Below are 12,108 nucleotides of genomic sequence, written 5' to 3'. Positions count from 1 at the left end.
TAACTCAGCATGATTCATTTTGAGCATCAAAATGGGGGTGGGGCACTTTTCAGTCTCCTCTTCTAGCAGAAGCTCCCCAATCCCCATGCCCCCCTGTAAAGCTGCCCCTAAAGGTCAGGAGACCCCCTTCCTCAGGACAGAATTATATGAGGAGCAAGGAGGCCACAGCATGAATGTGTTTGGCCTCAGCATGAAGAACTTCATCAGGAGGGCTTTAAACTGAATCCTATGGGGAGGGAGACATAAAGTTGGGGGTAACAATGGATGAAGGCTCATGCACCACAACAGAGAGAACAGCTCTAATAGCGCCCAATAATAGTCTTCAAAAACATGTAGGAAGAAAGCCAGACTATGAAGCACATGGTCTTCGATGTCTATATACTAATGCCCAGAGTATGGGAAACAAACAGAACGAACTTGAACTCTAAATACGGGAGGGAAATTATGACTTGATAGGTGTAACTGAAACTTGGTGGGATGACTCCCATGACTGGAATACAGCAATTGAAGGATATAACTTGCTCAAAAAGAACAGGAGGAGCAGAAAGGGAGGTGGGGTTGCACTGTATGTGAAAAATACATATCTCTGCACAAAAATACAGGAGGATGAGCTTGGTAGCCCCATTGAGAGCATCTGGGTTAAAATAAATGGAGCAAAGAATAATAGGAACATGGTGGTCAATAGGAACTGGCCACCAAATCAAGGAGAAGATGAGTATTAAACTTTTGAAAAGCAAATTGCCAATGTTTCAAGGAAGCATAACGTAGTAGTAATGGGGGTCTTCAATTTCCCTGATATTTGTTGGGAGACAAATTCTGCAAAACATGGCCCCTCCAAGAAATTCCTGACTTGTGTTTCTGATAACATCCTCCTACAGAAAGTGGAGGAAGGAATTAGAGTATCAGCTGTCCTTGACTTGATCCTAACCAAAAGAGATGACTTAGTGGATAAAGTAGCAATTACAGGAATTCTGGGGGAAAGTGACCATATTATACTTGAGTTCTTGGTTCTAAAGGAAGCAAAAGCTGAGTGTAGCCAAACACATACCCTGGATTGGATTTTAGGAAAGCCAGTTTTAATAAACTCAGAACAATGATAAGTAAGGTCCCATGGCAAGTGACTCCAATGAGAAAAGGAGTCCAAGATGGGTGGGAGTTTTTTTAAAAGGAAATTCTAAAGGCACAATTACAAACAATTCCAACAACAACAACAAAAGGGTGGACAACAACAGAAGACACCAATGTGGCTTCACAAAAAGCTTAGGGATGACCTGAGAACAAAAAAGCACATATATAGGAAATGGAAGGAAGGCCAAGCTACAAAGGAAGAGTACAGGCAGGTAGCACAGAATTGCAGGGATGGCATCAGGAAGGCTAAAGCTGAGAACGAGCTGAGGTTAGCAAGGGATGCTAAAAGCAACAAAAAGGCTTTCTTCAGCTACGTGCATAGTAAAAGACAGAGGAAAGAAATAGTGGCTCAGCTATTAAATAAGGATGGCAAAATGATAACAGATGACAAAGAAAAGGCAGAAGTGCTCAATTCCTACTTTGGCTCAGTCTTCTCCCAAAAGAGGGTCTATGACCCCCCTGGCAAAGGTGAAATACAGGCTGAAGGGGCAGAACTGCAGTTTGAGATTGATAGGCATATGATCAAGGAACGCCTAATTACTTTGAATGAGTTCAGATTTCCAGGGCCAGGTGAACTGCATCCTAGAGTAATAAAGGAACTGGCAGAAGAACTCTCAGAACCACTGTCTATTATATTTGAGAAATCATGGAGGACGGGTAAAGTGCCAGATGACTGGAGGAGGGCTAACGTTGTCTCTATCTTCAAAAAGGGTAAAAAGGAGGAACCTGGGAACTATAGACGAGTCAGTCTGACATCAATCCCTGGGAAATTCTGGAGCAGATTATAAAGTAATCAGTCTGTAAGCACCTTGAAAACAATGCAGTGATTACTTGAAGCTGACATGGATTTGTCAAGAACAAATCCTGCCAGACTAATCTGATCTCATTTTTGGATCAGGTAACCTCCCTTGTGGACTGTGGGAATGCTGTGGACATAATATACCTTGACTTCAGCAAAACTTTCGACAAAGTGCCCCATGAAATCCTGATCAGCAAACTAGCTCAAAGTGGGCTAGATGAAACAACTATCAGATGGATCCACAGTTGGCTACAGAATCGGACTCAAAGAGTGCTTATGAATGGGATCTTCTCAAACTGGGGAGAGGTAACGAGAGGGGTACCGCAAGGCTCAGTACTGGGCCCAGTGCTCTTCAACATTTTTATTAATGTCTTGGAGGAGGAGGTGCACGGAATACTGATCAAATTTGCAGATGACACTAAATTGGGCAGGATAGCTAATACCCTGGAAGACAGAAACAAAATTCAAAGTGACCTGGATAGACTGGAGTGCTGGGCAGAAAACAACAGAATGAAATGTAATAGGGATAAATGCCAAGTTCTGCACCTAGGAAAAAGAAACCAAATGCACGGTTACAAGATGGGGGATATTTGGCTCAACAATACTACAAGCGAAAAGGGTCTTGGAATTGTTGTCGATCACAAGCTGAATATGAGCCAACAATGTGATGTGGCTGCAAAAAAAGGCAAATGCTATTTTGGGCTGCATTTATAGAAGTATAGCTTCCAAATCCTGTGAAGTACTAGTTCCCCTCTACTCAGCACTGGTTAGCCTCATCTTGAGTACTGTGTCCAGTTCTGGGCACTGCACTTTAAGAAGGATGCAGACATGCTGGAGAGGGTTCAGATGCAGGCAACAAAGATGATCAGGGGACTGAAAACAAAGCCCTATGAGGAGAGACTGAAAGAACTGGGCATGTTTAGCCTTGAGAAGAGAAGACTGAGGGGAGATAGGATAGCGCTCTTCAAGTACTTGAAAGGTTGCCACAGAGAGGAAGGCCAGGATCTCTTCTCCACCATCCCAGAGTGCAGGACCTGGAATAATGGGCTCAAGTTACAGGAAGCCAGATTCCGGATGAACATCAGGAAAAGTTTCCTGATTGTTAGAGCAATATGACAATGGAGCAAATTAGCTAGGGAGGTGGTGGGGTCTCCCACACCATAGGCATTCAAGATGAGGCTGGACAGCCATCTGTCAGGGATGCTTTGACTTGGGCCGCATCTACATGGCGCCCATTTCATTGTTCATACCATTGGAGCTGCGCAATATTAGTGCTGTGAATTAACAACTGGGGCGGTAAATGGGAGTGTTAAAGTGGGCTTCCCAAGGTGGGAGAAGCAGAGAGCACAGAACTGGGAGGAGGGTGCGCGATTAGCATGTAGGACTTGCTTGTGAGTAGATGTTCATAACAAACTCTGCATACGCATTTCTGCGGCTGGCAGCCAGCAGGCAGCCCCTGCCTCCGGAGACTGAGCCAGTGCTGAGAGCAGAGAGTGCAGAGCTGTGAAGGAGGACAGAGCGAGCAGCACGTAGTCTTTTAACTGTCCAATCAACAGCCCCGCCCTCCACACAAACACAGGCTCAGTGAAGTGCTTCTGAGCACATGTTTATGAAAACCATCCGCCCTGGCACCGACCCTTTCTCAACTGCACAGCTGCGAATCCACAGGCATCCAGCGTTCCGCAGCTGTGTTTCTTTGTAGCTGAATGTCTCCACTCTCAAGCTCAATAGTTAAAGTGGGTGAGGCATGGTCTTATAGGCTCCTTCCAACCCTACTATTTTATGATTCTATGACTGCCAGAAAAAGGAACCTGTAGGAAAGTGTGAGGAAGGTGGTCTGATTTATTTATTTATTTAACAAATTTCTACAATCTATAACCCCTGGAAACTAGCATTTTGCATCTGAAAATCCATATATTTAAGGACTTGCGATGCATTCTCTGGACCAAAAAGAATGCACCTGATGACATGCACACTTCTGAAAAACGCACAAAGAAAAATGCATATATTCTTATGTATTATGCACAAAATGCACCTAAATATGCTTTAGCCAATGGGTGGGTACATACAAAAAATGTGTACAATTTGAGAAATGCACACAAAAATGCACACTTCTTAAAAGGTATGCCAAAAATGTCCATATGGATTTATGTAAAAAAAGAAGAAGAATCCACACAAAAACTGGCAGATCACCGAATCAATGGTGAAAAAATGGTAGAGGTCTGCAGAATTGCACATAGCACACCCATCCATCCCTAGAAATCAGCAACCACTTGTACATGCGCAAAACCACTTTGCACCTACTTTGAGTCCCTTGACTAGGTACACATGACCCTGGGAATACTCACCGCCAGAGTGTCCTCGTAGACATATCCATAGTAGGGAGTGCCAACAAACATCGGAGGTGTGTCCTGAACATCTTCCACATTGATAGTGACAGTGGTTGTGGCTGAAAACACCTTGTTGTTACCACGAAGCTTTCCACCGCCATCCTAGGACGCAGAACAGTTCCAAGACCATTATGTAGAAATTGAGCTGGGCCCAAAATCCACAGAAAACAATTTTCTGAGACATTGAACTGTTTTATTTTGAACTCCCTCTGTTGAACAACCTCATCTTCCCTCAAGACTATTTGGCAAATTTCAGCTGCCCTCCCCAATTTTGCCACCCAGGATTAAGTTGGAAAATTTCGGACGCAACTGCGGATCCAGTTTTGTTTTGGACCAACATGGCTTATTTTGTTTTATGTGTAACTTGGAAAATGTCTTATTTAACTGTTCAGGAGCATGGCTGCAGGAAAATAAATTACTGAAGGAAAATAAATATCTACCACCTCAAGATGGGATTTCACTCTTTGAGGATTGTCTTCCCTATAACCACTACACAACACTACCCAAATCACCTTCTATTGACATTTTTTTTTTTTACCTAAAGCACTACCCAGAATTGATCTCCATCTTTGCTAGTATAAAAACTGCTATTTTTCTCTGCACTTTTGTTCTCTGCCTACCAAGGAACCTGTATTTCATCTAAGGTCGGAAACAAATCTAACAGCTGGATTTTATATTTCCCAAAAGGGGGATGGGCCATTACATGTTTGTCTGTCCGAACAGCCTTAGGTATAACCTCAAACTTGCATGACACCTAGCAGAGACTAATCCATGTACATCTGCACGTCCTCCTCCACTCCATCTTAAGACTCTGACAATGCAGACTTCATGACTGCAGCAACAAGCAGCCTTTCCCCCTCTTCTTCCATCTCGCCCCATCCTTTTTGAGTAACACCTTACCCAGTGAAGAGACCTGGAGATCTCAAAAGCTTGCCTACCATTTTGTGCATCTTTGGTTGGTCCTAATAACAGTATTGCCTGACTCTGGATTTTGGAATGTATAAGGTTTATTATTAAACTTTACACATTAACACAAATTATGCATGCACTAGGATGGACAGCAATAGGATAGCTGTGCTATCTAGCTGGCACAGATAGCTAGAATTTCCATATTGAACAATAGGGAAGCCTTAGTCTTATTTTTGTTCTGCTGACTATTTCTGAAGAGCTGTGACTCATCTGGCCAACATTCCCAAGCCTCTAAAGAGATTGCCTCAATTTCCATAGAGACCACCCAAAGGTAGCCACTGGTACTGTAACTTGATCATGGGAAAACCTTTGTCCACTGGGTCATTCTAACTTTGGGTAGGAACCCAGCTTCTCAGAGCTGACCGGACAAGCTCACCTCTTTTCCTGAGCTACACTGATGAAGTGACTTTTGCCTCCACCTGTTTGTCAAGGCTATAATGGGCTGGATGAGGGCCAATGAACTGAAGCTAAATCCTGACAAGACAGAAGCTCTGTGGATTGGTGGTTCCTGAGTCTGGGAATTGGATAAGTGACCTGTCCTGGATGGGGTTGCACTCCCCTGAAGGAGCAGGTGTGTAGCTTGGGAGTACTCCTAGATCCAGCCCTGTCACTGGAGCCCCAGGTGGACTCTGTGGCCTGGAATACTTGGGGCCAGCTTTGGCTGATCCACCAGCTATGGCCTTTCCTGGACAGGGATAACCTAGCCACAGTAGTACATGCGCTGGTAACTTCTCGATTAGACTACTACAATGCACTTTACGTTGTGCTGCCCTTGAAGACAACTCGGAAGTTGCAGCAAGTGCAAAATGCAGTAGCTAGACTGCTGACTGGAACATTTCATAAAAATCATATAACACCAGTTTTAAAGGAATTGCACTGGCTGCCAATACACTTCCGGTCAGAATTCAAGGTTTTGGTGATGACATTTAAAGCCCTAAGTGGCTTGGGACCTCGCTATTTGAGGGAGCGCCTCTCCCTATATATGCCTGCCTGAGGACTGATATCTGTCGTTCTGTCACATGATGGATTTACAGCTCCCCAGAGATGCTTTTTCTAGAAGGCAAATAGGCAGAGAGATTTTAGTCTTAACAGGATTAAATGTCTCTTTCCCCATTAGGAAAATGGAGAAGCAGGGAAGCCATGCAAGATGGAAAATGCTCTGACATTTAGCATATCCCCTTTATTTCTAGTTGTTTTGTCCCTGCTTGAAATAAGCAGCCAGATGTAAATCAATCAGAAGTCCTTTTTTTTAAGCTTTAAAAGGTTTGAAACATTTGAGTGTCCATTGGCCAAATAACAACTCAGTTTGAAAGTTCTGCTCTCAGACAGGATTATAGCTTAGAAGCCGAGTCCAATTTTCCCAGAAACCTTAAATACAGACTTCAACTTTTGGCAGTGTTGTTTCTAAGGGAAAATCACATAACGAGAGTCTGAGATTCCCTTGTGATGATGTAACCAAAGACATAGCAACAAAAAGCGCAGTAGTCAGCAGCATATGCAAACAGCCTCTTGGGACCATAAGAGAATTGACTCTTACAGTTCTTACAGTTACAATGTACACTGAGCCAGGAAATCTGTGTGATGTATACTGTAGCCACTGCTAGAATGTACAAAGTAACTGCATTACAAATCTACACAGAAGGCTTGGTTCATGCATTTTCTTTTTGCATCAGATCAAAGAAGATAAGCATCCTCCTCTGCACATGTTCAGGTTGAATTCTGAATAGGGCTACCATGCCCACTTCTTAATGTTCTGCCAAGCCTAACAGCTACTGGATCCCTCTCTAGCAAGGTCATCTGCACTGCGTGGTTTGTTTGATAGAGCACACCTGGGAAGGAAGACCTTATCACTGGGCAGGAACACAATAAGGCCCAGTAGTTAGCAACCAACAGCAGGTTGGGGTGAGGTGTGGGTTAAAAGCCTCATGTAGAAAAGCCTTAAATCTTAGATGTTAATCCACTACTAACATCTAAGATTTAGGGCTTTTCTACATGAGGCTTTTAACCCACACCTTTACCGAGGCTTCTGCTTCCAAATGTTTTGCGAGATTAAGATCAGCTCCTTTACAAGTGTTTTTTTTTTTTTTTCATGGGTGGTGGTGGTCTTTCTCTGCCTTTTTATATGTTCCATTACATAAGCACTAGGTGGTGCTGTGGTATAGAGGAATTGCACAAATACATGAGGATTCTATAGCAGAAAAATACCAGAATTTTCTCATTATGGAAAAAACACACACGTGATAATGGTTGCAAAGCATGGGAGAGGCTCTGGAGGATGACGACATCATGTCAAGGACCCACAAACTATTGTGAGTGAGGATTCATGAGCACACAATAAAAGCTTCATGTAGAAAGGCTTTTCCTGATCTGCAACAACAACTGGCAGCCCCAGCTTCTCACTTTCCACCAGGTCCTAACAATATTTGGTGTAGAAGAAATAGAGTGCTCTCCCTCTCTCTCAGAATACTTATTGGGGGTTGTTGGTGTCCCTCTGTGTGTCTTTTAGGGTTCAGCAAATGGATTTAATTTAATTAATTTAAAATACACAGTAACAAAGCAAACTGTAGCACGAGAAACTCAAAATGGAAGTGAGAAAGAAAAAAACATGCATAATGCTAGGGTGATATACTGAAAGTATCTTTAAGGGGCCTGTAATGGAACAGACCACTTTCTCTTCTGATACTTGGCTGGTGTGGTTTAGGATCTAACTGCGTGTTACATTAATTATGTAGCAGCTGACCCCTCTCTGAGTTACTTTACTCTAGAGTAAGCATGTGTGGCCCCAATCTGAATTGAGACCACCATACTTTCCCCATTAGCCATTTGCTTCCTGAAATCCACCCCCTTCCCTGTGCATGCAGGGATTAAAAAAGGGGGACTCCCCCCCTTTTTAAACTCCCATGTGTATGTGGGGAATAGTAGTAACTAACACAGAGGGGTCAGCTGCATGCTATGTAATTAGTATAGTATAGTTTGACCCTGAGGCCCACTGGGTTAGTCTCCCATTTGTGCTACCTGGTGCATGTTCAAGGGAGGGTACAACTGTATGAGCTGCTCTGCCTTCCTGCAAAACAGAAAGATAGCTATGTGTTGCTCCTAATAAAAGGAAGGTGTTTATCAACCTGCCTATCTCTACTAAGTGCTGACCTGAGAGCAGAACTTACTGCGGCATGGAAGCTTGAGTCAATACTCCACCCCCTGCAACCCACAGAAGATGGAGAAATAGTACAACTAGAACAGTGAACTGCCAACATCACCTCTTCTACTCTCCCTGCATATCCAAGTATGTATATTTGCTGGGGTCCCCAGTGTGGTGCCCATGGGCATCAATTTTCCTTTCGACACCTCTCTTGGAGTCCACCTGGCTTCCTGCCCCTTCTAATTTTTATTTTATTTCTTAAGGTTTTTTTAAAACTTTTAAAAAAACTGTGGGCTGATATGCTGCAAAACAAAGTGCTGTCTCCCAGTGCCATCTTTACTTGCATTCAAAAGAACGGTTTTGTGCTTTGGAGCTCAGATCCCACCTCTGCCTTGTAATTAGGGTTTTGGGCAAGTTACTTTTCTTCCACTCTCACCAGTTTATCTCCTGGAAAATGGGTGCTTTGTGACTGGCCATGGCCGCCATGACAGCCATTTTGTGAGAGCACCCATGACACTTTCTCAAAATTCCAAATGTGCCCACTTACTCAAAAAGGTTGGGACCCCGTATTGTATTCTGCAATGGATTTTAATCATAAACCACTTTGGGAGATAATCCTGACTGAAAAGCGAGGTATAAATTTAACCAGTAAATCAAATGCCTGCTCTTATTTGTACCATATTGTTAAAACTGTCCTGCCTTTTTGCTTTGACAATAAAGAAACGCCTGGCTGTTTTTAACAGAAGCAATGAGCTTATGTTCAGTGATAGCGGTGCACATGCCAATACAAATCTATGCTTTGGTGCTGGGTGAATTGTTCTCTTTGGCTTCAACAGAAACAATGAGTTGGATCCAGACTTAGCATACTTAAAGTAGACTCAGTGAAATCAATGGGACTTAATTTAGTCTTGATTTCAATGGGTCTGCTCTAAGTATGGCTAGCTCTGGATCCAACCCTATGTGTTTCAGGGCAGGCCATCACTGATTCTGCTCCTGCAACATTACACAGACAAGGGACTGCACCATGCTTATCAAATCTGTGACTGTAGTGGAATGGATGGATGCCAGCTAAATGGCACAGTGTAAGTTCTGCAAGCCCATCGGGTATGCATTTGATTTCTGGACTGGGATTCCTACTGCAGTGAGAACCAACTGGTGGCCTGCAGGCCAAAGGTAGCCTGAAGAGCAATTTAACCTGGTCCTGGGCAGCTTTGCCAAATTTTAATGAAGGCATGGTTCAAACCTTTTGCATACAATTTCACTTGCAGGGAAAAGAGAAGTGTTTTCACAGGTGGTGAAGGATGGAGGTGTTCTATATGCGAATGTTGCCTCTTTGTGCTGATCTTGGATCTTAATTATCTATCTATCTATCTATCTATCTATCTATCTATCTATCTATCTATTGTTATCTTTCTTTGGGTGGGTGGGGGTTGTGTGCAATATATACCCCATCCATGCCTAAATGCATAATGACAGAATTTACTGCTAAGTGGTGCTGCTAACTTTGTAGAGCCACACTAACGTCACGAAGGGTTCAAGCTGTGTGGCGAAATATTCAGGCGCAGGGAGAACCCATCACTCAGTGGTAAAGCACATGCTTTGCATGCAGAAAAAGGCCCCCAGTTTAATCCCTGGCAGCTCCAGTTAAAAGGGTCTGAAGTAGTAAGGCTGGGAAAGTTGTCTGCCTGAGATCTTAGAGAATTATTGCCAGTCAGAGAAGACATTACTGGGCTAAATGGACCATTTGGTTTCAATCAGTATAAGGCAGCTTCATATATTCACATGAACAGAAGTTGGTCATCTATACTCTAGTCAAAGGTGGGCAGAAAGTAGATCTCCAGATGGCTTGGACTTCAGCTCCCAGAAGCCCCTGCCAGCATGGCCAATGATGAGGAATTCTGGGAGCTGACATCCAAAACATCTGGAGATCTGCCTTTCGCCCTCCCCTGCTCTAGTAATAATACACTTATTATCACTACTTCTTTCAAAATGCACACAAACATTGACACACCCCACAAAAAAATCACTCTATTATGGAAAAGCTAACTATATTTGGCTGTCACAAACTATTTCACCAGCACTTTTTGGCAAAAATACCTGCCTAGGATGGACCCTAAGAACATCCTCAGAGGTCCTTCTCCGGGTGTCTCCTCCAAATGCGGTGAGGCAGGTGGCTACTAAGAAGAGGGCATTTTCAGTGGTGGCACCTCAGTTGTGGAATGACCTTCCCAGAGAGGCTCGCTTGGCACCTACATTGTAGTCTTTTCAGCACCAGCACCAAGACCTTGTAATTTTCCCAGGCTTCAGTTTTAAAAGTGCTGTTAGTGCATTTTTAAATCTTTGCACTGCCACTGACTTTTATCTTTGGTTTTATTCCGTTCGAAGCTTATAGTTTTATATTCTGTTTTACTATGTTATATTTTATGGTTTTAAGCTTTGTCTTGAAAACTGCCCAGAGAACATCAGCTAATGGCTGGTACAGAAATGTAATCAAACAAACAAACAAACAAACACTGAAGGATACTCAAGCCAAGTCCTTCACTGTAAACCCCAGGAGAAATCACAAGATGTCTTGAGAATTGTTTTGATATACTGTCAGAAGTACTGTAGATCCAGGGATGAGGAAAGATTAGATGACACAAGCTATTCTGGGTCTGTTAGAACTGCAACTATGCCCTATCTTGCCTTTGTACCATTTTTCCTTTATCTGGGGAAAGTAGTCAGGAGAATATATAATACCTTTGCCACCACAGTAACAAAATACGTTCTTGATTTTTCATAGTCAAGAGTGATCCCTGTTTTGATGCAAAGAACACCACTGTGACGATCTATAGTAAACTTATTTGTACGGATATTCTAGAAGGAAGAAAAGAAAACGAAAACAGGGAAATAAGGTGAGATTATGTATGATTTTAAGAAATAGGTTAGAAATTATATTTCACACGTTCCATATGTAAATTGTTACAACTATATATTATTTGCTTTGAAAGAACAAGACATGTAGCAAAACGGAGCCCTAATGGCTGCAAATGAAGTACACACTGCACATTGAGATTTTCCCATGCACAAATCGTTTTTCAAGGGTTATCACCATGAGGTCAGCTGAATGAAACAAAACGTAGCAAGCACAGAATACATCCACACTGGCTGTTTTTATGTGAGACTCCCACTCATACATTTTACTGCAAGCCACAAGGGCTCCCAATGCTCAGTCCATTGTAATCTCTCAGCTATGTGCACAGCTGGAACAGAGGGCAGTAGACTCTATGAAGGGGAAAGAATGGTGTTGACACGACAAATCATATTTTCCTTTGAATCTCTGGCCATCTCCACAACAGTGGGTTGGATCCAGACTAGCCATTCTGAAAACAGAAGGGGTCCTCCCGTTAATGGAATAGACTGAGATCCAGCGGATGTTCCCTGCTGGAGGAAGGGAGAAGGAGACAATTTTCATTTATTCCCCCATCCGCCTGCAGTCTCCCGTGCTACCTCCCATGTTGTTCTGGAGGATCGCCCAATTTTTCAGAGCAGATTTTCAGTGGGAACAGTGGGCTGCAGTAGGAAGGACGGATCAGCAAAATCTCCTCTACCTTTCTCCAGCATTAGCAGATCTAGAGCAACTTTAAGTCTGGCTTCAACCCAATGTAGCATAGGACTGCAGCTCAGCCCTGATGGAGAATCTC

General features: G+C 43.1%; 1 protein-coding gene across 1 annotated transcript in view; it reads right to left on the bottom strand.

Annotated features, from left to right (window-relative positions):
* Positions 1–12,108, bottom strand: part of CDHR1 (cadherin related family member 1) — a 90,170-nt gene that overhangs the window by 55,215 nt on the left and 22,847 nt on the right. Inside the window, exons 7-8 of the mRNA XM_084841866.1 lie at positions 11,165–11,281; positions 4,276–4,419 (exon numbers count right to left, since the gene is read on the bottom strand). Of these exons, the coding sequence (XP_084697992.1) occupies positions 4,276–4,419; positions 11,165–11,281 (261 nt within the window). The remainder of the gene's footprint in view (positions 1–4,275; positions 4,420–11,164; positions 11,282–12,108) is intronic.

Source organism: Heloderma suspectum, chromosome 3, assembly GCF_057233095.1.
Source record: "Heloderma suspectum isolate Gila_16-S chromosome 3, 16-S_ref, whole genome shotgun sequence".
Lineage (NCBI taxonomy): Eukaryota > Metazoa > Chordata > Lepidosauria > Squamata > Helodermatidae > Heloderma > Heloderma suspectum.
This window is presented reverse-complemented; position numbering and strand designations above follow the sequence as displayed.